The sequence below is a fragment of the Tyto alba genome, unplaced genomic scaffold (assembly GCF_018691265.1).
Source record: "Tyto alba isolate M040663 unplaced genomic scaffold, T.alba_DEE_v4.0 Super-Scaffold_38, whole genome shotgun sequence".
In the NCBI taxonomy this organism is placed as follows: Eukaryota; Metazoa; Chordata; class Aves; order Strigiformes; family Tytonidae; genus Tyto; species Tyto alba.
This window is the reverse complement of record NW_024881313.1, coordinates 19,981,069-20,007,723: the sequence shown is the minus strand read 5'-3', so window position 1 is coordinate 20,007,723 and position 26,655 is coordinate 19,981,069. Positions and strand designations below refer to the sequence as shown.

At 38.0% G+C, this 26,655-nt stretch overlaps 1 protein-coding gene across 10 annotated transcripts in view; it reads right to left on the bottom strand.

The window, feature by feature from the left end:
• Nucleotides 1-26,655, bottom strand: part of CACNB2 (calcium voltage-gated channel auxiliary subunit beta 2) — a 257,249-nt gene that overhangs the window by 79,296 nt on the left and 151,298 nt on the right. For 7 of the 10 annotated variants that reach the window (XM_042802216.1, XM_042802218.1, XM_042802219.1 and 4 more), the window contains one exon: nt 7,576-7,695. In XM_042802216.1, the coding sequence (XP_042658150.1) occupies nt 7,576-7,695 (120 nt within the window). Of the gene's footprint in view, nt 1-7,575; nt 7,696-8,529; nt 9,071-26,655 lie in introns of those variants that run through there. The other 3 variants (XM_032991397.2, XM_009970514.3, XM_032991396.2) reach the window with 2 other exon arrangements.

The following is a 26,655-nucleotide window of genomic DNA, read 5'->3' as shown; positions in this document are numbered from 1 at the left end:
TCAGATCTTTTCCAAGGACTCAAGAACTGTCTGGGGATTTGTTTTCATTACAGATGACAAGTACTTCCCTGCATAATAACACACATCAGCCAAGTGTCTGCTGTAACAGAAATCAGGTTAGCTCCGTAACTGGTTGGAAAATAGTCACTTCAGTATACCAGCAGAAAGCATAAAGCTTTTGTTGTCCAAACTAGTCTTTCTCCAAGGGTCAGTGTTAGCTGGGGAACCTCTGCAAAGTGAGCCATTGCTGCCTGCACTGAAGTCCTCACTCTACCTCATTCCTTCTCCCAAACAGCCCATGGCAGTCCACTGCCAGCTCTGATCACAGGATAACTTTGTTCTCAGATAAAGCCCTTTTATTTCCTCATAAGTTAATCCTTTGGTACAACAGTTTTCCCTGCGTACAAAAGAAATGGGAAGTTACCAGCTGTAACTGGTAAATGGCCAGTTCAAGTCATGAGTGCTAGTTATCCAATACATGCAAACATATATACACATGGGTGTGTATATGGATATATATATAATGCATACATACATGTATAAGCACACACATATATATAAACACAGGTCCAGATTCACACACATTTAAAATCCTATACTTTACTGAATTCAAGAATAACTAAGAGCCCAAAGACTTGTATAAACCTGCATCAGTAACACCTACCTTGAAAACATTGTACATGTTTAATTTTAGAAAAACGAAAGACTTTAAAAAAGATAACCCCCCCAAAAAAAAATCTCCAGACAGATTCTACATTGAGCTGAAATTGAAATGGGAAACATACATCAATCATTTAGAGTAGAAAAGATAAAATTATGGAAATTATCCCCAAAATAGATATTACAGATGCAAAAAGCTCAACATTTTTGTTAAGGTGGTTACAAACATTTCAGCTACCCTTAACAATGGCCTGTGTACTGAAATACTATTTTTCCCTCTATTTTTGAACCAGTATTCTCTTTTAGGTAAAAAAAACATATGTTAACCGCTTAAAAAAAAACAGCATTCAGATAGTTGGACCAGCTACTGAGAAAAGTGAAGGTCTGGATTACAGCATACTGTCTCAGATGTTGGCAAAACTAAACCAGACCCTATAAACCTCAAGAAAGTTAGTGAACCAGGTCATATATGTCTTAACTGGAAATTACTTTGCTTAGAGCGACCAGCAGTGTCTACCTCTATCTAACACGAGTGAGAATGCTCATCTATGTGCCAGGCTGAGCAGCCTGCAAAGGCATACCTTAATTCCTCCTTTCCCAGGGTCCAGCAACCGCACTCACTCCCCACCGGTGACAGAGAGCATCCCCAAAACCACTTCTCATCCTGTCGTACGATTCCCACGACCCTCTGCAGCCTCTGCTGACCCCCACACCAGCGTCTGGCCCAACACCCAGACCCCTCGGTCACCACCACCCAAACCACAGCACACTGCAGCTTGGCTCAGCAGCGACAGGTAGGAGGTAGCACACGGCTGTCACCATGTGCAGCCGGCCAGCAACAGGCGTACCACAGTTTGGGAAGCTCTGCTGCAAGCTCTGCAGTGTCATCCATGCAGCAGAGGCTGGCAGCTAACAGGCTGTGTCTGCCACAGAGACCTGAGCAAGGAGGAGCAGACGAGGATTTAAGATGCATGTAGGTGTTTGCACCTGTTTTACAATGCTTACTTTGGTTAAAATATTTCTTCAACACTTTCTTTAATAAAGAACTGATTTAGTTTTACAAAACATGTATTGTATAAAGCACTTGTATTGCTGTGCTTTATACAGTAATCTAACCATACAGATAAAGTCAGAGCAAGGACATGTCATCAAGAAAGTGAGCAGGCACATGTGAAAGCAGCAGGTTAGAGCAGGCAGAAGAGCTATGCTTGTCCTCAGGACTTTTTTTCAGTATTGTCCCTCCATTCCTCAGAGACAATCTATCTCCGCTGACTATCTGAAGAAAGTCAGGATACTAAAGGATCTATCTACTGTTAGGTATCTAAATTTAGGCTGTGTTAATATCCTTCTACTCTTTTTTTTCTACTCACACCCAAAAAACAGAAGAGGAAAGGCTACTTGCAAAACAGATTTGCTCACTCCATAATCACAGTATGAATGGGAGATGACCGATGCTTTTTAATTAGAGACAGTACTATTTCTGGAGCATTTGACTCCAGGTTACATGGGACCCCACTGGAAGAAACAATTCCAGGCCCCAAACAATGCAGCCGAACAGTGAGAAGAGATAAACAGTTCAGGGAAATAACCAACATAATGACAGGAACTAGTGTAGAACAAGTGTATACACTTAAATTGAACACAAAATTGATCATGAATATAAACAAGAAAAACCTATAGGTCACAGACAGTACTATAAAAAGGGAATTGCTTTACATCCCAATGTTACAGTCCTAAGGAAAATCAGCAGAAATTAATTAAGAAAATTAAGAAAAAGAGTATCTGTAACTTGATTCAAGCAGATCCAGCAATGTAGAACTTGCTTGCAGCTAAGTAACAACCAGATTTGCAACTGTGCTTTCGGATCAGCAACTCATTTATCTCTAGCTAGACCACTGTGCCAGCTCCCACGTAATCCCAGCAACTCTGATACGTCACATTAGCTATCGAAATTATAACATGCAATGAAAGTATTCTAAAACAAAAGCGCAAATGAGAAGAAATCAATGAAAAAAATACTACTGTACACAACAGCTAACACAAAGTACTATGCTATGTTGCTATGGCTTTGGGTGCTGTTCAGCACCATGATGTTCTTGTAACTGAGAGAAAATAGTCTCCTTGATATAATATAAGGACACTGATATAATATAAGGACACACATCCAGGTGATGGGCACTTCTGGTCTGTCAAAAATGCTAATGCAGCTTAAGCAGACATACCTTAACTAGCTTTGCAGCTGCCTGCTAGCAGCATGGGGTCATTCAGAGGCTGTGAAACCTGTCTGAGAGTGAATAAATACTTAAATAACTAGTCTTGGCACACTGCACTGGATAATTACATCTGACAATCTTTTTCATGCCTTCAGCCTTGCAGGGATATGTAGGCATTATCACAGCCTGCTACACATTTCAAGACTGTGGTTCCCCACCCATGCATGGGGATAATGCATTACACTTAAGACACTGCGTTATTACTCGCAATCACAAGCCATCACCACTACTACAGCACACATCAAGAAAGCAAAACACGACAATTTATTGCCTAAGAGTCATCAAAGGGATGTCTGGTATCAAAATTTCAGTGGTTCACCATCTTAATGTAAAAAATTTTTAAATGGCATATTAAACTAGGACTACGGATATTTCAAGTCTTAACAAAATCCTAAAAGGATGCTAGCAGTTGAGCATTACATGGAGTGCAAACAAGCAGAGCTGAGAGGAATTGAGATTTTCTATTATGGACAGAATTACTGACTTCTGGAAGGCCACAATCTGACTTTGACAGCCATTTAAGAAGTTTCAGGACCAAAGGATGTTGAGAACAATCCTCAACAGACAGCAAAGAGGATAGGGTTTCCCCCCTAATCCCACATGAGAAACAGAATCTGGATTATTAACTGGCACTTCAAGAACCCAATGTATTAAAAATAACCAAAAAAAAATTATTTAATTTACCAAAATGCTGAAAATATTCTATAGATCTCACTTGAAAACTGTCTCTGCATAAGGAGCTCTAAAGCCATGGGAGGAAAAAAAGAGGCAAAATCTAGAAATTTGAAGAGAAGAGCCTGAAGAGAAGAAATAAGTTATTCTTGCAGAAGAGAAAAGGTTTATAGACCTCTCTGATTCACTGTATTTCAGTCAAAAACTAGTTCATAACATATGATATGCTTGAGGCAAAATAAATCAACATAATATCTGAATTGATTTTACTGGGACTGGAGAGGGCCAAAAATCATTATTGCATCCCCTTTCTGATGTACAAACTTTAACTCATTTAGTACTGAACTTAAAGGTCTAATACTTGTACCTAACACTGTTCCTTTGATCTCATCCCTGTCAGTCAGTACAGTATTTTCCAGTATAATTAACTGAATACTTGCAAGGAATGGACAAAAAAAATTTATTTACTTACTATCACTTATTTTTAATCCTCAACCTTCAAAACTAAAAAGCTTTTTTTCTGTAGAAATTGCAATTTTAAAAATATTAGCACTAAAAGCAATTCATGTCTTTGGGTTTCTTATTTATTTTTTGGCTTGTGAATGCTTAATGTTCTTGTTTTTATGAAAATAGGAAATTCAGTAAAATATCAGTACAAGTCCTTAGATTTGGGCACTGTCAGCAGGTCCTACTCAGGTCCTCTTATCCTAGAGATAGACACATGCTATGGACTATGAGGAGTATACCAAGAAAATCCTCAATTCCTTGAAATGTTTTGTTTTGTTTTTTCTTTTTTTCTATTAAAAAAAAAACAACCAAACAAACAAACGAAACAAAACAAACCCCAACCTCTCTCCATTTGCATTGCTAAACTGTTTTAACCAGGAACATTTAATCTCAGCTGCGAGCCTAACAGTTTAATTTGAAGATTTGTTTCCTTTGGGATTATCTGCTGGCCTGCAGGTAGCCTCAGCAGTGGCCTCTTAATTTTCCATCCCTGGACAACTCTGAACATGTGCCTGTGGCCCCACCTTCCTTACACTAAGTCACATGCCAGAGTGATTCAGCAAAATATGCTTAACCATTTTCCAGGGAAGCAATGCTTCTATTAAATAAATAAACAAATAAAACTGGCCAGAATATGTATTTTCTTACAAGCTTGTTTTTATTTTCCCTGTTTGAATACATATCAGATATGCATAATATATTCAGGCTTACTGTTACACAAACACTTCAAATCCATCAAAATCCAAATTTAAAAATCTTAAAACCCTCCTAACAATTTGCCATTGTGTGCTTTATTACTGTATTTTTCTCTTCAGTTTAAGGTGTTTTCCCTAGCTGTAAGGAATGAAAATGGATGTCATTAAACTGTTTTCATTAAGTGCATGACACAGTTCAACAGTTTTTTTATCTACCCTTAATTCACTATCATTTTCCCTCCACCGCGGCATTATTCATGTATGTCATCTTCTTCTAATTCCTGTGACAAATGCAATTGTAATGACTTTATTTAGGATCAACACTTCCACTCACAGTATTAAAAGGTGAAAAGTTAAAGCAGCTGCGTCACTTGGCTCTGCCTGACAGCCGGCCAGGATGCAGGCGAGGTGGCCACGGAGAGCAGGCAGCAAAACCCGCTGCCTGCGGGAAAGAGCTGGGCGCACGTAGGAGCCAGGCAGCACCAACAGAAGTTACCGCTTCGTTAGTTTTATTAGCTGTATTTCAGGGAGTTGAAGGACTGAAATATTTTAGATCTATTGGGTTAGGTTAAACTTACGTCTTTTTAAACATTTATTTCAAATGTAAACACCAAATGCATATAATATTTTATTCACTATTATTAATTTAAATATTACACTGCTATGGCCACAACACAAAATCATTTCCATATATTACAGCCTGGAGTGATTTTTAACTTTTGGCTCAAGAAAGAAAACTGATAATGTAGTTCCAGCTTTAATCCATTATAGAGCACAAACAATTTAAATAATTCATTTTGTGTTTTCTATATGACTAGAATTACCCATTGTTACAGCAGGTTGATTTTGGCAGTGTCTTTGCTACTTTGACTGTTCACAAGTTGTCTTACAGTCTCAGACAGTGTCAGACCTAGAGACTGTATCTTATGCCAGCTGGAGTGAGAACATTGCTTTGATGTACAGAAATACAGTTTTAAAAAGTCAGGGTCTGCTAGCAGTTTCTGTACAAACTACAATGGCAGCTGTGCTAGAGGTCATGAATATTACATAAGGGCAGTCCATGCATTCAAGCCAGCATCAGTAAGCCAAATTCCCATAGCAACACTCGCATAGATTTACTCATTGCTAAGAGATGCATCAGTTCAGCAGCAAGTACTGTACTGCTACCTTGATTACTCGGCAAGATATTATTACTTCCACTCTTCTTTTAAAGATTGTGCATTTACTGATAAAATTCAACACTTACCTCAATTTCAGGGCAGCCCCTATTATCTTTTCTAGGAGCAAAGAAATCTCTAACTAGGAAAAAGCAACCCTGATAAAACGGAAACTCTTGATTATGATCAGCAACATCTCTAAGATACAAGGTGGAAAGGGAGAAAGTGAGTTGCTTCTGTCGAGTTTCTGCTATACCAATCCCAGGACAGCAGGACCTGACTTCAAAGAGATGTTCAGGATCTTTTGGCAAGTTCCAGCATCTCATTAAAAAGCTGCTTTAGGAGCTCTTATTAAAATACCAGTCAATAATTACATTTGAAAAAAAAAAAAAAAATCTTTGTCTTCCCTGTTCGAGCTTTCTGGCCTGATGAAGCTGTCTGCTTATGCATTACAGTACTGCATTATTTATGGAGCTGGCCCTCGCCATACCGTCAGGTGCATAACAATGATCTGGACTCCTGAATTTCTGAAGAACCCTTGTAAAACAGGTGGTGTAAATGGGCAGAGGCAAAGCTGGCAGCGGAAAAGGAAACAGAATGGGAGACGGAAGGGAGATAGGCATATTAAAGAACACAGCAAAATGGAGGAGGGGGGTTGGAGAGAAAGTGAGAGAGAAATGTAGATCAGGTAGATCCCAGGTGGGATCTCAACAGGATATTTCAATATTTAAATATGAGAAATGAAAAAGGATAACAGATCTTGGAAAACAGTGATACACCAAGATCTGGCAGATAGCATATGAAAAACTGGAACGACATGATAAACAAGTGATAACAAGTAAGATGAGCATGATTTTTACAGGTACAATAATATTTAAAGATACATCGCGGATGAAAGAAAAACAAGCCCATACCTTTCCACTGCTAAAACCCTCACAGTCCTAAATGCATCTCGCGGAAAATATATAAACATACAGCAAGAACCCAAAGCTCATTTAGTATTTTCTTACTAAACTGTCGCTATCTGACAGGAGCATAGAGACAGAAGGAGAAATCTTTACAAGTCCCAGAGCATATTACTCACAGGGTCATTTAACACAAAAACTGTAAAGAAAGCCAGTGAAATCTTGAGGCAAAAAAAGACCTTTGTAACAGATTATGCTTATTTACATATGACTTCTAGGGACCAATCCTTCATTGAAGAAAGATGAATAGGATGTTTGAGGGCTGATTTCTAGAACTGTAAGTTTTGAGTGCCATAGTGATCCATGGGCAAACTTCCACAAACATATTTAGTAAGAACTCAAAGCTTTGACCCTATACACTGCAAATAAACATGTATATTCAGTAAGAGAAAAAAATGCACACATTTAAATAAAATTATTCTGAATAATCTTATGGATTCTCTTAATAGATGCAAACCAGTCAGGTGCCTTTAGAAAACTGATTCTAAGTGCTTTTTCCTGGAAAATGTATTTTCTACTGTTGTCAGGAAAATCTTTGTAAGAGGTCTTATGCTATATGTTAACATATTAAAAACAGTAACAGATGACATGACAGTCCTTTAAAGCTGAACATTTTACGAGTCTATGACATGAAGTAACACCTTACCTTTGCTTTTTCCAGCTGTGCCTGGGCCTGTCGCTCTGCCTCTCTCCGCACTGCTTCCCTGTCTTCTTCCAAAGATACATCTGAATCAGATGGACGGCTGGTGTAGGAGTCCGCCGAACCCTGCACAAGAAAAGGAAAAATGTCACAAGTTGTTTCAGTGTTAAGAAAAAAATAAATAAATGTAGAAGTGGTTATGCACCTTGCCTTTTCTCCTATTTCTGTATCCCTGAAAAGAGAGTAACTGCCCAAAAGGGAAAGTCACTTAGAAAAATTATGTGTAGGTAAGCGTTTTCTTCTGGAGACTTTCCAAGAGTGCAGGTCTCTTCCTCAGTGTTTTATTTCCTGCACCATCCCCATCCTCTTATTTGTGTGCCTTTCAGCAAGCAGAGTCAGTTGCTCTGTAGAGTTACAGCAGTGGTGCAGTGCAGGGCTGAAGGACACACAGCAGCTTCAAGGATGGCTCCATAAAAATTAAAACTCTAAACAGTGACAGTATTATCAAGGAAACAGACTTCTTATAATCAAAATGCAAATTCAGTATCAATAATTGCCATTACACAATATCACTGCTAACAGATTTAATCTCTGCTATCCATCTTTATATTAGGGCAACCTCTTTACCTGACACACTTTCCCCATCAGAACTGCAAATGGCTCGTATCCATCTCTGCCCTTCAGCAAAACATGCAAATGACCACAAATCAACTTCCAACTAATAAAATCTGTCTGGACTCAACACATGTCCCTGTATCACCACAATGGAAGCAGCCACAATGCCAGAACAGCTCTATAAATAATGACAGTTATGCTTTCCCTCTGCATCTCCCTGCATACAAAACAGAGTTCTGCTAATTCAATCAGAATGAAAACAACTGTCCTCTCCTCACCATCTTTTTTTCTCTCCCTCTCTGCAATACATATAACATACGCTGATAATGAAAACATAGGGCTTACACAGATATCAGAATTCTTCAGACGTCCTCCTTTGGCTCTTTTCAGAAGCCTGATCCAGGTGGCCTTCATTAGCCAGACTGCTCAGTTATTGTCCGCAGCTGCAGCGCCCGGCACTGATCTCATAAAACATGTGCACACTGAGCACCGCAGAATCACTGCTCCTTTCCTATCCATGCTCTGCTGTGAGAGCCTTCCTTCTCTTCTCTCTGCCTTTCAAGCTTGCAGCCTCACTGTTTCGGAGTATTCTACTGCAATTAAATTCTCAAATTTGCTCATGCCAGTTAAAAAAAAAAATTAAAAAAAATCCAAAAAATCCACACCACCTCCAGAAATCTCAACGTCAATGATAAAAATGTAAACCAAACCAGGCTTCAGGTAAATGTTGTGAGAGATGCTTCAGCTGATCATAAACTGAGATCAATCACAGAAAAACACCTAGGGTTTTTTCCTTTCTGTTTTGGGGGGCGGATTTGGCTGTTAAAAATAGTGCTTATAGGAGAACCTTTTAAAATCCTGTGCAAAATGTATTCGGTGACATTTGCAAGTGCAAAGTTCATTTCATCTCTTCCTAGATTGGCTGGGGGTGGGGTAACAGGCTGTTCATATCACTGGGCATGCTCCATATGTGCAGCCTTTTACGCAGATGCTCACATCACACCAGGTTGTTAGCCTATGCCAAATTGCCATTTTAGATCTCAAGGGTAAACAGCTGGAAAACACAAGGTCCCTGTGAAACTGGAAAAGTTGGTACAGCGTCTCGTTCCCGTCATGTATGTCTGCTGCGAGCCACGTTTCCCTTGGACGCTCAGTTCTGTCACACAGCGCTTCCCTCCACTGCAAAGCACTGAGCTCTGCTCTCAGCTCTCTTAGAAAAAAACGTAAATCCAGAAATATGCCTGTTGAGCAGGAATTTAACCTCCTAGTTACTGCTTATATTTTTCTGACATTAGCAGAAGAAAGAAACAAAGAATAACTGCAACATACCACTTCACACATAAATATTAGATCCTAATATGGCAAAAGCCAGACAAAACATTGAATTTATATATTCTGCTTTTCAGAGTCACCCTCCATCCTTTCATACATTGACATGGGAATAACATGATAAGGCATGGTTATCTAGGGCATTTATGATTCACTGACAGATATGCAACATTCTAGATGTAAAAGATCACTGTAGCTGATTGCAGTGCCTGCCTTCTATATAAACTCACAGTTACAAGAATAGTAGAGAATAGAGATTACAGCTGAGAACAGTAGTTATGCACGTGTATGTATTCCTGTAGTATGTCAGCATGTCTCAGGAAGGATCAAATCCTGCCATGCTTTGTGTCTGCATAACAACAAAATCGCCCAATCCCAAGTGATCCAGCAGCCTACATTTAACCAGTATGAGAGCAAATAATAGTTGTCACTAAACTGACAGTTTAAACTAAAGGTAAATTTTAACTTTCCTAATGTTTAATTTTTTTATTTTCCTGAAGCCCATAATAGTTACAGCAAGGAGTTTAATAAGCTCTCTTTGAACTGAAATAAAGAAAACTCTTCTCCAAGGGATATTTTGTTTACAGGAGTCCAAATATATCTGCTATGTTACAGTGATCTTAAAATGCCTACTGAACTAAAGCAAACGGAGCACAAAATAAAAAGAAAATACACTCAAACTTTTCTGGAACTTTTTGAAAAATCTTGTCCATTAGGAAAATACCCAGAGGCCTTGTAACCTCCCTACTGCCTTTCAAATTTGGCTATTCTTTAAAATTTCCCTTTGCCACAAATTCTGACACAGCTCCCTGATGGAAAAAAATGGCAAAAGATGAGCAGCAACAAGCGGGCAGAAGTTTACTGTAGTGTTTAAATCCTAATATGGTTGATACAACAGTGGCCTGTGGTCAAAATATTGATGTTAGCACAGCATTAATGAAAGCTGAGACTGTGACGATCGCCACCACCACCATAGAGTCTCATCCCCCGGGACACTCTGGGGTCCCTCAACACTCAACTCCCTTCAGAAAGGGCATGTCCAAACCCTTCCCCACCTGTGCTGCGGGTCCTCGGTGCCACTCTGCCACCAAGTGAGGCAGTGTCATAAACCAACCCTAAAGCAACACTACCTGTAAATAAGAGGAAAACAAACAGACCACTCATTAAGCCTGACACGGCAATCGCACAACAGACAGTGTAGGTGTTAGCTTCCTACAGCATTTCCATGGTGAATACATTGTATTTTCCACTGATCAAGTGGCATGGCAGCACTTTTACTATCATTCATTCTGCTGTCCCGAAGGGATGCTGCCTAACTGGTCCTCACCCTACTGAAAAAAAAAAAAATCACGAAGCACAGAAACATAATTCCGATCTCCCCTAAGGGGGCAAAGTGACTTCTGCATCAGGCCAGAATTGCTAAAACTGGAATTTCATCTTCCAGGCCACAAAGATCATTTACAGTGTTGGTCATGTCTTGTGTTGGCCACAGTCCCAGCACACATCCGAAAAATCATAATGATTCAATTTATTTTAATTATATTGACAAATCACATGAATCAAACTCAACATTACATTTATTTTCCCAGTGGGACAGACATGGTCATGTAAATGTTCTGTGGAATGCAGAAGTTGTGAGCTTCTTTGCTTCTTGAATATGGGAAAAAAAACCTCAAAGCCTGACATCAGAGAAATCCAGGAAGCAGGGGAGCATACAATTATAATTAATTAACTTTATAAACCACTGAGTATTTTTATATGAGCTAAGAATGTCTTTGACCACTTTAAGACAAAAAAAAAATTCAAACTTAGATAAAAACTATGTTAAAACTCAGTAGAAATACCTTGCCTATTCAAGGAAAATGGGGTCAAGTGGATGTATATTGTCATTCATGACAGCTAAGGAACTACATTTCTTCCCTGGGTTACATGAGTTTTTAGGGTTGCTCTGGAGAACAGTATGGATCTTTTCCCAAGAGTTTATGAAATTCAGCCTTTCTGAGATTCTTCAGGTCTTCATCTCCTTCCACTGCAATATGGAAGATCTGCAGTAATACATGTATGCAATAAATACTACTGTAGCCCCCAATTCATCTTTCATAGGAAACTATTATAAGTGAAATAAGTCATGCTAATAATTACCCCATCTATTTATTCTTCTTCCTTTTCCTCCTTGCTTGGCAGGTTTACAAATCCAGTTTGTTTGAAAAGTAATTTTTTGTTTTATATGATATGCTTCATAGGTATCTTACCACTTATTTTATATGAGTAGCTTCTATGAGGTATTCCGATAATACGAACCCATGCTTTTCAGACTGCTAGTGATCATATGTGATCATATTTCAGCTCTTTCTTCTTCAAGACCATACATGTCTTTAGTACTGTAGAAGTGTATCATCTTCAAGAGACTGAGTCCTTCGAGTAAGAGGAATTTTTATTATTTTCCTTTACTTGCAGGTAGAAACTCCTTAGTTAAATTAGGTGATGCCCATAGATCTCTTACTTTTCTTGTTAGTTTTCTGTACCCGTGCTTAGCTTTGGTCAGTACAGTTGGAGCTTAAGTACAGATTTTGACTGCAGTGTTACATTCATAGTGTAAAATCTGTTGATGTTTGGCCTGTTACTGTAATAAATCTTCAATGAGTTAATATAACTATCATTACACTTGCAAATTCAGTCATGGCCTTTATATTATGTCTTCCTTATAAAAAATAAAAGTGATCCTCTGAGTACAATGATTTTCTCTTTAATGGGGTAATCCACTTATGAATTGGATATCATTAGGACAGATAACCTTCCAAATTACTGACAATTCTCAAATAATTCTCCTCTTAGAAAGATCAAACAAGTTCCTTCAAGCAGAGACTTTTTACATCATTATTTAACAAATGAAGGCATGAAGTAGTAAGCAAACATACAAGATTTTACAGTGAATAAAGAAATACATGTGACTGTAGATATATATTTAAATTCTTCATTTATAATACTGGGTTTTCTTCCTAGATACATTTTTAAACGCTTCATTCATTTAATCCTGAAGAGAATTTTAAATCCAAAAGGGGAAATAACTTTATGTCTTCATTTGATTTATACTTTTAACATGGCCTCACTGTGCCAATAAGAAAACAATTAATTTCAATATTCAGAATTTATACAGAGATATTGCTATACTGCTTATCTTCTAATCTTGTTGAAATAGTATGAACAACATCACATGTCCTGCCAAGACATGATTTGAGATGGTACATTATGTCCTTGTGATGTGCTACTAGTTCTTGAGTGCTACAAACTAAGGTAAAAGAAAAAAAAATGTTGAGAGGTTATTTCCATAAAATTTTAATTTCACTTAAAATCTTTAAAACTGATTCAAAACAAAGGCAAATTGTGAAATGTTGAAGTTTAGCATGAAGTGAAACTGCTGACATTGGCAAATTGTAATATGCCAATAGGAAATTCAAATTGTCCTGTTTCATCATAAACTGACCAACCTGAAATGTATGAGCCACACAATTAGAAAATCAGAAGCACTTCCACAAATGCACAACCAGTAGGGACCTCAGTTTGACAGTGGTCACAGCTGGTGAGTGTGAAAATTTCTTATCTATGAAGTTTTCTTCAGATGTCTAAGCAATGTCATTATTTTGAATGATGTTGTAGAACGCACTAAATGCTGCTCTAAGAATGCTATACAATGTTATATTGATGTTAATTATTTGCGGGTAGAATTTTTATGGAAAGACTAAATTAATTCCAATTAATTGTTGGGTGTGTATGACAAACTGAAGAAATACATTTCAACAAAGGAAAAAGGAAAGAGACCATGTCTTCATTAAGGGCATATCAAGCAGAAATTGTTGACTCCTTGTGTTAGGGCTGTGGATACTTCAAAGCCTGACAACTGCCAAGTTGAGTCCTGATGTCCCCTCCAGACCTTGGCATGAGCCCTGAAGTGCTTGGGCAATTGTGCACTACATACACATTTACACTTAAATGCTGTAAAACTGTGCTCTCTCACAATTACTATACAAGGAATGCTACCAGCTCCCACAGTAGTCACTGAAATCCTCTACTATGTTTGCATTTAAAAAACAAAACCAATGTTGATTAGAATTTTCTTCTTCTTGTTATTGTTTAGAGCTAATTGGGCATTGCTATGGCATCTTCAGGCATGAGGGACATTCAAATAATAGGAGTGAAATTTTAGAACAGCTGGGAGCTTTAGGGTGACAATATGATTAAAAATGAGATTATATGGGAAACCTGTCTTCTTTTTACCCTCAACATTACTTTGGCAAGTTTGATCACAGTATGCAGCTCAACATTAACAGGTTTCCAAGGTGCTAATCCAACCAACAGCTGGATGAAAGCAGAGTTTTTTAAAATAACCCTTAGATTTGCAGAAGTCTAGATTTTGGCATTTATGAATCAGGTAAACAGTTGTACCGGGTGCTTTATCAGGGAAAAATAAAACAACAAAAACCAAAATAACCCCCCCACACCAAAAAACCCCCACACATTTGTACTCACATTTCATGATTTTAGCCTAAATGTTTGCTTTCCTGTTGTTTTGCTAAGAAAAAGTAGCACGAGTAGATATTTTTTAGAGGAATGATAGTCTTTTCATGATGACTCTTCAGAAGACCTTTGGCAATATGCAAATTGTTTCCAAAAAGGCAGCTGCAGAGATCAGCCTAGTTAGGAAACAAACAGACTGAACCCTCAGAGTCAGAGCTAAACTTTCTCCAAATCTGTGGGATGCTCTGGTGTATTATGGTTTACCATTTTCTGCAAAAAACATCTAAGAGGGAAAACTACTTGAGACCCTATTGTGCTAGGCACTGTACAGTCACAAAGTGAATGACAAACTCCTTAGAAGAACTTGCAGTCTGTAAAATGAGAGAATATAAACAGAAAAAAATGGAATAAGAAAGGGATCAAGGTAGAAATGCAATAGAAAATAAAGCATTTTAAAATATTTGATACCAGCATTATGACTCATCCCTTGCATAACCACAGTGGGTTGTTGTTTAAGTAAATTTTCTATATGTATTACGGCAGAGATTAGTTCTGTGAAAGCCTCTGAAGGAGGATAATCTGGTAGCTCTGTATATTCTGACAGATTCTCACATTTATGAAACAAGAGAAAGTGCTTTTGAGGAAGAGGGCAATGATAGGAATGTGAGGAGGTCTCTGACCTTATCAAAATATGCTTTATCAACAATATAATCACATAATTGACAACTTTAAAAACAAAAATAAAATCCCCCAAAATGAAAAAAAAACCAGGATTTGATTTTTTGAGCCAATTAATTGGATCTAGATGATGGGATTAAATTATTGATGAATTTGAGCTGTAAGGAAAAGTCAGAGCAATGACAAAGCTAAGATGTTGCCAGTGGAACAACTCAGAGATAGGTGTCAAAGGAAGAAAAATACACCAAGGAAATGATTGGAAGTTGCATGAACCTGAATCAATTACTTTTGTCTCAGACTGTCAGCACACACATGGGTTTTGACACAACTTGGTTGACTCGTCGTAACTTTTTAAAGCTCTGGTAACTTGATTATATATCTAAGCCCTTAGGCAAAAGTAAATCAAGATTGTTAGTAACAACAAGCTGAACTGTTGTGGTGCTTACTGGGACAAAAGCCGGTAAAAAATTAAAATATAATTTTTGACTGTATTGATTAATCAACAGCTGATATCACAAAGGAAGGGCTTTAAATTGCAGAAAGATAACGCAGAAAAAACAATTTTAAATATAAAATGCTACGCGTTGATATAAGAGCACAGAGAGAAAGACAAAGATTGAGTCAGCCACAAAATTACAAGAGCTCAATTAAAAAGAGGAGAAATGGAAAACACGTCTGGGATGACAACACGGAAACAGAAAGACAACTAGAAAAGGAAAGAATTTGAAGGAAAGCATGGCAACCATCATCTCAATTTGTCTCAGCTCAGTTAAAAGTGCCAATTTAGATTTTCTGTTCCAGATTTTCAGTATATTTTTATCTGGGATTTTGGTTCAAGTCATTAAGATTTTCTGCATGTTTAAAAATAACTTCCTTGAAAATTTAGCATGAAATTCTGTTAGCAATGGAGAATTTTGAAGGAAAAAAAAAATTCTTTGCATTTTATCAAATTATCTCTGTGTGTACAATCCCTACTTGATTTTCATATGTAACATTTTTAATCTACTCCAGGTAACAAATGGAAGGTTTGGGGGTCTGTTTGTTTGTTTACTTTTTAACTTGTTAAAAATGTTGAGGTTAAGTACATACAGAGAAATCTTCCCTATTTTACTATTTCAAATGTAACAACTGCTTTAATATATATTTTTGCTTGCTACCCTTCATTTCTATACTGCAAATATAGTATTCAACTGTTTAAATAATTATCTTTTTTCCATGTATCTTCATGAGTTAGTTTGGCAAGTATGTACTCTGAAGAAACTGCTCTCAATACAGTAGTTGTCTACAATATTTTTCAACTGCTGATAAATTGATTTTCCAGGCCATCATCTACTACCAAGATCTTGATTTTCTAGTCATGATCTTTTATTAACAGCAATCAATGACTGTCATGACACAAAACACTGCAATTTGCTCACTGCTTACATTAGGAGAAGTTTTATCAACACCTGTGTTAAATTACACACAGTGAAGAATAAGGAATTAATTAATTGAATTTCCCTAACCCAGGCTCACTTAAATCTCAAGCTTATCAAACATCAGTTCATTTGTGACTCAGCCCAGGTACCTCTGGCAGGCACGATCATCCTTTAAGCATCTGCAGCCTTGCTCTCTGATACCACCAGAAACACCAGCTTTCACACTGCATGGCACCATTTACTTCAGGATAAAAACACTACATAAAACACACGTCCTCATCAGTGGGCTAAATGTAAACTTGGTTTCCAAGCTCAGTTTCCATATAAATCCTTGTGGTTTTAGGTGTTAGTCCTTTGTTCCAGCCTTCATCCTCATGTACACTGCTTGAAAAATATCAGGACAATTTATACCCATTACCTACCCTCCAGGTCTAGAATACACCAAAGCAAACTACTTGCAATTTTCTCAAGAGGATGAGGGTTCTTACACCATTTAGGTACTACACTTATTCTCATTTGAGTTCAAGAATACAACAGTCCATAGTACTTTCACATCGATGGAAAAGTCTTTGGAAAGGCCTTTTGTCCCTCTTGTCTATCACACTGCAAACCAATCTTGGAAAATTCTCCCTCTCCAGGATATATCTTCAGGTTTCGTTCTAAAATGAAAATATATACGAGCTAATGAATAGATTGCATGATGTCAATAGTTCACATCCATTGGCTCATTGGCTCTTTTAGATTTGACTCTAAAAGATATCTAACCTAGTGCATCCACACAGAAAGGGTGAGAGTATCAATTGTGTGGTGCGTGATATTCATCCAAGGGTAGGAAGCTAAAGCAAGCACTGTATGCCTGATTCTCCCATCCCAAACCACGTGGCCAGCACTGCTTGTACAGCTCCACCAACTGCCTTTTGAAAGAGGGAAGAACAAGATAGGGTTCATGATTCTGACTCATGAATCCTTTCTATTGCACATTTAGAGCACTCTTCCCACCTCTTAGAACCAAGACTGAAGTCTCTGTAGGTCACTGCCTCGGTTTTCCATCTGCAAGCGAACAAAAGAATGTGAAGAGTATATGCATTTGTTTACAAAAATGATATTAATGAAAGGTTGTATGAAACCATCTCTAACAATGAAATAAAACTAAGTATATTTTCTTACCGCTAAAACAGATCTTGTACTATGGATTTATATTAACACTACTGAAGTATGATGACTTAAATAAAGATGGGAGACTTAAAGAGAAGTATATGTTTTAGGCAACCTGGAAACAGAAATGTGCCTACTTCTTGAAGAGAGTGACAATGATCGTATGCTAACCTGAAGGAAAACAAAATATAAATTAATTGCAATAGAAAAATTAAAGGAAATCATAAAAGCAGCACATGGTCTTGTGATCTTTCCTAATTCAATGTTGGAATATTTTTTGTGTTCTGGAACATTCAAAGCTTAGTAGAGTACAGAAGCCACTTTCTAGAATAATAAGTGAACTCTGTTTTTTAAAATTATTGTGACCTAGAAGACCAAATATTTTCTGGTTTTCAGATGTAAAAGAAACATCAGGAACAGACTTCTTTCTGATTCAGAACAGATTTTGTCTGGGTCAGGAAAGCACATTACAGCATATCCCTCTCTGAGCCATTTCCTCCTCCAGCGGCACGTAATTTTGGACCACTGGTTGTTCTTTTATCTATTGTTGCAAAATTGAATATCAACACAAAATACATGTTTGATTTGCTGATAAATTCAAAATCTTAAAAAAGAATGCCTCTCCTGTGTCAGAGTTATGATGACGTACTACATCTTGTTCTCAGCACCACAAGGCAGAAACAGGGCTTAGGAGGTCTCTAGTCCAACTTCCCGCTCAAACTGTGAGACCAGACCAGCTTGTTCAGGACTTTATCCAGTTGGGCCTTGAAAACTTTCAAGGACAGAGACTGCACAACCTCTCTGGGAAAACCTGTCCCATTCACAGACTATCCTCATGGTGAAGACGTTTTTCCAGTGTTCCTCTGAAGAGCCTGGCTCTATGTTTTTGATAACCTTGTAGATGCTGGAGGGCTTTTGTTTCCCCCAAGCCCCTGTCCCTCAGCCTGTCCCTGCATGCCAAGGGATCCAGCCCCAACCATCCTGGGGACCTTTCACTAAACCCTCTCTGATTTATCCATATCTGTCTTCTGTTGGGGCACCAAAACCGGTCACGCTTAAGCAGGTATGTTCTAATGAGTGTTGTGCAGAGAGGGATGATCACCACCCTGGATACAGTGCTTGTGCTCCTGTGCATACAGGACTCATGAGTTCAAGATTTTGAAAGAATCTGCAACTTTGGAAATATAATAGAATTCTCCTCAAAAAAGAGCCAACATACACCTCGGGCAAGCCTGTATTTATAGATGTGCTATACAACAGTCAACTCATTCAAAAATTTTAAGAGGAGTAATGCCTCACTTTGCCGTAAAGCAACATTATTAATATGCTACCAGGATCAATTAACTTTGTAAAATCCATCAGATAAAGAGATTCCTTCAAACACATCCCTAGCAAGTTTCTGGTCACAAGAAAGACTCCAGCACCTGCAGCAATGAAAGACACAAGAATGGAAACTTCAGTTCTGCAAGCCTTAAAGTCTCAAAACATGTTGTGCTAACTCTCACCAAAGAAATAAAAACAAACCCATGTCATCCCTAACAACTTGTTTTCTTCAGGAACTGCACTGGCTAAGGCCTGCTTTTTCCTCTCTGCTCCATTGTTTGGAAATGGAATTAATTCTCTCCTGAAACTTATCCAGTTATGCTCAATTAAAAGTCATATTTCCTCCAGTTCACGACAGAATTGATTACTGCTTAAGGAATTACCACCCAAACTTATCAACTATACCACTGCTGCTATCACCACTGGACTCCTGCTGAGGGGACAGGAATATTAAAAAGATGATGCTGAGATTGCTGGTCTGCTGTGCTGGTTAGTAATGCAATTATTGTTTGGATGAGACTCCTAAAGATAAAGAAGAGAGTGAACACAGAGCCAGCAGAAAGTAGGTAGGTAGATGATGGACTTCATCCATACCACACAGAAGAGGAGCACCTATGACAAAGCAGCAAAGAAGGACAAGGCTTCAAGAGACAAAATATGAAAGAAAGATTTCAATAATGTAAGAGACTGATGGCAGGCTAACAAGCATTTCTGAACTTTTACTAATTCTTGCCACTCTCCATTTTAGCAGCAGAGAAGATCACAAAATTTGAATCATTACAATAGCAGAAAGGTAGCTTTTCTAAGATGAAAAATATTGTATAAAACCACCATCAAACAAAAAACAATACCTCAGTGTTATTTGTGCTTATATATGTGGCACTACCAGGAGAGTTATTAAGTTAGTATCTGCTTTTTTTTAAAACAGTATACATTTTTACTACCTCTAACCACTTCCATCTCCATATTTTATGCAGTCTTCCATTACAGTAAATAAATATCCAGAGGTTTTAGGCTTTCAAATTGAAGCATATAAGCAAAAAGCTAATTCTACAACTAGTTTTTCTCTTTACAATCATGCAATGATCTCTTTGTGTTCACCTTGCTCTACATGAAGTCGGTGCCCAAAGTATTCATGGGTAGATAAGAATTATAAAATGATAGAGAAACCCAAGCTGCATCACGTTTTCCAGGTCCACACCTATTGCCCCCTCAGTAGTCATACAGATTGTATATGTGCTGCTATACCACAACAGAAACACATTTGTACTCAAACCCTCTCAAAGATTCTCCAAAGTCACAATGCCAGGTTCCTTGGCCAGGTTAAAGTCAGAAGTCAACACTAAATATAACAAGCTTTTCTTACTTTAAGAAGTCTGATTCCTACTGGCTTTCAATAGTATTTCAGTTCATCTCCATTTTGGAAGAAAAGGAGTTTAGTATCTTATTTATTATTTTTTGTTATTTTACATTTATCCTTAACCGATTTCAATTGGGCTGAAACACTTATTATGAAGTATTGTAAACTTTCATTTAAGGAAAACAAAATTTCACTCTAGAACTGCACTCCTGGCATTATCCCTTCTGTGATAATCATTCTATCTATAACCAACAGTAATTCATACACTTAGCATCTCCCTTCACATTCAGAGTTTTAGAGTTTACAAAGGGTAAACCAAAAATGATGGCTTATTGTTTCTTTCCTCACGCAGAAGAAAAGGAAATGTTTGTTGCTGAAGTTGGCACAGTAACACTAATGTGCTCTTTTATAACCCTTTGTTTTGTTAGTTGTCTGCAGGCATGGATCTTGTGATTTGAAAAGGCATCAGTATTTTTAAGTCCTGTTCATTTTCAAAATCATCACAGCCTATGATCTCAGTAGCAGCTCCTTCTTGTTTCCTCTTTGATTATGCTAAAATAGATCTTATTTAAACTGAATAGCTTTTCATTCACGTCATAAAATCTACCAGAGAAGTGCAGGGACAACGCTGTCAATTGTCACAAGGCAAGCTGATCCACAAAACATGTTGTGTAACTGGCAGGTCTAATCTCTCCCACCACACTTACAGACACAGATGTCCAGGTTTATTTAAAATAGCCTTAAGCAAAACAGAACAACTTGTGGTGTTTTTTGTTGGTTTTGTTTGTTTTGTTTTATTTGTTTAACGTATGCATTTTACTTGGAGGCACTTGATTACAGAAAGATCTCAAATTTTATTCCTGTGCTTATAAGGCAACAACAGATAGAGGAAGCAGTATCTGTTGGATTGTATTTTCTCACTCAACACACTAAGGACAGTCTCAACAGATCATTTCCCAGTTGTTCTGGCCTGCAAATTCCACTGAACCTCTGGATTCAAATTGATCAGAATATTATTTTGTACTAACAAGATACAGCTGAACAGAATTATTCACTTATGCTTAGAAATCTGTTACTAGAGGGGGAGGAGGATAACATTCACATATGCATGGGAAAACTCTTTTACTCAGAAGACAATACAGTTTAAATTACTAGCTGATATCATATTAGCTGCTATCACCAAATAGGTGCATATGATGATTATTTAACAAAAAGAGCTTTTTCTAGCTGTTAAATTAATGTCAATCAGCGAAAGCAAAATTTCACATATGGTACTAGAGTCTTGTACAATAAGCCTGATGATTTTGTTTAAGCATCTCTGAAGGCCACCCATGTTCTTGCCAGGATATCCATATAAAGAATACAAAATTACAGCAAACAATATGAATAATTCCATTTTAGAAAGACCACAGGATAATTAAGGGAAGCAGAGTACAACTTTCTTAAAATTATGGGGTAAACCACAATATGACACATACACTAAATTTGAGCAACAATATAATGCCCGTGCCCTTCAGATCTCACTTTATAGATACATCACTATGTTTATATGGAATGCAGATGAAGGCAAAAGAATGACAGTGAATTACAGATTAGAGGCCTAAAATTTCAGAATTATCTAGGGCATCCTTCAGCAATGGGAACAAAATCATGGGCAATTGCTGGACAAGATGAAGACTTCTCAGAGTTTTGATTTATAACATAAAACATGGAAATTCCTACGTTGGTGCCAGTAAGATTTCTATATAGCCAGTATTCTCTGAATCACAGAAGAAAATAGGTTGGGGAGTGGACATCTGGAGGACAGGAGATCTAGTCCAACCTCCTGCTCAATGCAGTGCCAGATTCAAAAACATACTACCTTGCTCAGGGCCTTGTCTAGTTGAGTTTTGAAAATCTACATGGATTAAAATTTTGGAACCTTATATAGAATTTTACTTGTTAATCTCATACACCAGAAAATATATAAGGAAATTCTAAGAGTAATCTAACATTTTAATAAACTCAGAAGTTATATGACATTTAGCGTCAAAAATTAGATTGCTGAGCTGCTTCTACAGGTAGACAAATACAACTGTATCAAGTTCAGCACAAAGCCAATTTTAGTAAAGCCTATTTCTGCACATGAAACAACCTTAATTACTTCCAGTAAAGAAAAAAATAAGTTTTTCATTTACTTTCAGTCAAATACACCTTATAAAAAGACATGCAGAGACTTTTTTTCTAGCATATTTAGATGTTCCTTAAAGGAATAGCCTTGCAATACAGTTATATTCTTAGATTTTAATACTCTAGTAATAGCTATGCATGCAACAGCCTTGCTCCTATAAACAGGCCTACTATCGTTCCCTCAGCTTAAAATTCCTGTAATGGTCTACCTGTCCTTAGACTTAACAGCTCAACTGAGTAGGGTGCACTCTCATTTTGGATTTCTGCATCACCTTTGCTTTGATTGTACCAATAAACAAATACTTTGATTTAAATAATTTATTTTTAATAAAATTTATCAAGATATTTGGAACAAAACACAGAAACTGCCTTAAAGAGAGGCAAAAGCGTATTTAAACCAATGCTTATTAAGTCCATTTGGCTTGCTTGTAAGATCTAACAGAACATGAAAACTATACTGTATGTCATAAAATAACAGTACGTTATTCTACCATTTTAAAAACATATAGATTCACATTGAGTTGTAAATGACAATGTACAATGAAATGTGCACAGGAGAACTTCTCAGGGATTTCATTCTTTCATTTCTCAGAGAAAAGCTTTTAAAATTGCTGGTTCCTATTGTCCTGTTGTTACAGCAATCATAACACACAAGTTTCACTAAGTTTTCTCCCTGTAGAGATGTTAAACATTAGTCTGTCAGAGATGCATAAAATAATAAACAAACTTGTCATGATTATCATTACCTGTTTCTGTGTAAATAAAAGATTTGCTGAAAAAAGAATTAATGACTCCTATGGATGATGAGGTAACTATCCTCAGAATTTTGTAATTCTTATTCATCAGCTAAAGTTGTTATCTGCAAAGTAACGTGTGTAAGTAAACAAACAGCACTTCATTTAGTCAGTCCAGTAGCCCACAGCTCGTTTATAATTTAGGGAAGACATGTCTTCATGAAGACAGATGTCCATGGCTTTGGTAGAGAGGTAGATGGATTTTTTTTTCTGCAGTAGACTTCCTGAGAGCCAATACTGAATAAAAATAAATAATAGCTTTAGCATGATCAGCTGTTTCTGAACTTGTTCATCAGACCTACTTATTGTAACCAACTGGAAAACAAAAATGTATTCCCAAACAGACGTAAACACACAGTCTCAACTGTAAAAGAGGAGGAAAAAAAAAAAAAAAAAGAAAAAAAAAAGAAAGAAAAAAGGAATTGTGCCTGGAAGAGATTATCAAAGAAATTTCAGATCAGATAATCTGAAACAGGATTTCTGGCCCTTGGTTTCCCTGTGTGGAAGGTTCCTATCAAAATGACATTGGACTATAGCCAGCCTACCTGCTAAGTGTGCTTAATTGAGCTGTCATAACTACTGTAGTGTTCAAAGGTCAAGAGTGACAGCCACCACCTCATATACCATTGATAGGAGAAAATTAAGTGCACTACCCAGGACAGAGCATCTAAAACATGCAGTCTGCTGCACCAGGCAGGCACATATGGCAGAGAGTGTGAACATACCTTTTTGACTTCAGCTTTCCCTATGTGCTGCAGGGGAGTCATGATTTCAATTTTTCACATAAGACTTCTTGCATGTATACCCCCTCTGCTAACTTACATCCATCCACATACTAAACAACATAGGCCTCAAAATGCATGTCACAAATACTTAACTGGAAAACTGACTTTAAAATAACTCTATTGTTAGAGGCACCACATTGGGGCCCCTGCAAGATCTGGAATTTTCTTGTACCATATTCATGTACAGCATATACAAGTCCCATTTCTTTAATTAGAGACATTCAGACCACCTTCTAACTACAACTGTTTCATGTAGAGCTCCATCCTGAGAGTTTTAAGTTTATGACTTAAAACAGGCATGCCATTACTATCTTTTATCCACAAGACTTCTCCAGCTTCATAGGTCTCCTAACATCTAATTAAAGAAGATACATATGGCCAGGGATCAAGTTGTAAATAACTCCCCAAAGCCTGGAGACATACACACACATACACACGCATGCAGAGGAAGACGAGATAATTATGTTGCAGCTATATAAATCAGAGAAGCACACTAAATTAGCTTGTTGCTAGCTCTGTAATGCCATAGCTAGATTACTGTACTGCCCCTATCATTAACACTTCTTATGGCTACATTAGGGTCCATTCAAGTTCTTCACTGAAAAATAGCCATGTTTTTTATATCAAGACCTGTAGAGCAGATGACAATATGGAAAAGAAAAACTCAAGTAATCCTGATAATGAAATTATTTTTTTAAAAGTTCATGCTGATTCACTTCAGCGAGGTAAACCATCCAGCATGAGAGGTTGATCAGTGATTTGCCAGGTAGTAGGCAGTATTACATATTTATTTCCTTCAGACAGGAAAAAACTGAAACCAAGACCAAGCAATTTAAAGATTTCATCAGGACTCTGTGCTGGCGACACAATTAGAAGCCAACTATTCCCAGATCGATCCTGAGCAAGACTTACTTCCCTCCTTCTACTGCTGTCCCACAAATGGAAAAGCAGCCAAAGGGTACAGAGCTATCTCAAGCACTTCCGTGGAGGGCACACAGAGACTCCATTCCCTTTGTTTTTTTTTCCACTGGCACTTACTATGAGCTGGAAGATGAAGGTGAGAAGCAAAGGAGAGAGCTACAATAAAACACACACAAACAAAATACACAGCATTGGTGAGGCCACACCAGAGTACTGTGTCCACCTCCAGGCTCCTCAGTACAAGAGAGACATGGACATACTGGAGAGGGTCCAATGAAAGGCCACAAAGATGATGAAGGGACAGGAGCATCCCTTACATGAGGAAGGGCTGAGAGAGCTGTGACTGTTCAATCTGAAGAAGAAAAGGCACAGGGGGGGATCTTTTAAATGTATATAAATACCTGAGAGTGCAAAGAGGATGGAGCCAGGCTCATCTCAGTGGTGCACAGTGACAGGACCAGAGGCAGTGGGCACGGAAACACAGGATGTTCCCTCTGAACACCAGGAAGCATTTTTTTCATTGTGAGGATGACCAAGCACTGGCATAGGCTGCTCAGGAAGGTTGTGGAGTCTCTAGCCCTGCAGATACTCAAAAGCTGTCTGGTTACGGTCATGGGTAACTGGCTCTAGGAGACCCTGTCTCAGCAGGAGGTTGGACCAGATGACCTCCAGAGGTGTCTTCCAATCTGAGCCATTCTGTGATTCTGTAAAAAGCATTCACAAGGCTGGTCGCCCACACTGTCTGTGCATGCCATTTGTACATATTTTGGTTTCATTATTTTGTCTTCATATTTGTGAACTGCACTGGTCCTGCCAATTCAGGACAATTTCCACGTTCCACATCTCCTCCATGCTAATCCATAAACTGAAGTAAACTTCTCTCTTGATGTTTCAACACCTGGAGCTGGTCAGTGTGGTTGATTTCTAAATGCCAGAAACCATGTGACCTTTGCTTACTTCACAAGGCTCCCTCCCACGCATGCCTCAGGTACAAAGCTGCTTCACAGACATGGTGGCCTAACCATGATCCTCTTCCACAGAAAGAAGTATGCTCATTCCCTTCCTTCACTGCCTTCAAGCACCACTTGGCACTAAACCAGTATGAAAGGATCCAAGTTAATCGCAGTTGTTGCTTTGCCTCATATTTTCTGTTGGAAATACCTATTTATAGAATTCCCAAGGGGGTAATCCTGTCTGTAACCTCTGAGAGTACCACATATCCCAAGTCACTACACTATAAACAGGTATGCTGTGCTCTATGTGAGGGACAGCTGATCTACCATTCACAGACTCACATAACAGGACTTACAGCTCAGTGCTTCCACCTATGGCCTCCACAGAACTCCTCGCCTTTTTCTTGCCTGTTTCTGTGTTGGTTCATGGGGACAGAGGTAGGGGAAGGCCAGACATAGTACAAATCCCTTCAATATACTGTCAGTAATCTAGAAGACTCCACCCTCAGTCAGTAAAATTCAAATTAAAGAAAGGAGACAAGGAAAAGAAAACTATATGAAGATCCAACAGTAATACCATTATTAAAGAATCTACTTTGCATACACTGCAGGAGGCTAGAGTAAACACCGTTTTTTCTCTGAGGAAAAAAGTACAGTCACTACAATTGCACAAATCACTAACTGGAAAGCACACTGGGTGTCTTGAGAGTAACACAGAAGTGACCAATACCTCTCTCTACATGGGCTTATTAGTTTTCCTCTCTAGTGTTTCCTTCTCCTAAACTGAAATTGCTTCAGGAGCCATTCTGCTACACAACTGAAGACAGTGGCTTTCCCAGGCTTCCGTTGGGGCAATCCCAAAACTCACATGCAGTGCATAAAACACAGCTGAGATGCCTCTGAGCTAGTCATGGGGAATGATGCCATACAGAATGGCCCTATTTTTTCCAATTTAGGAAAGAAAATCTGTATTACTTTTATACCTTGTCTGCTGCAGATAGTCCATGGGCAAAGGCTTACTAAGGGTGATTTTGACAAACCTACATCCAGCTCTGGATGTGAGCACATCTG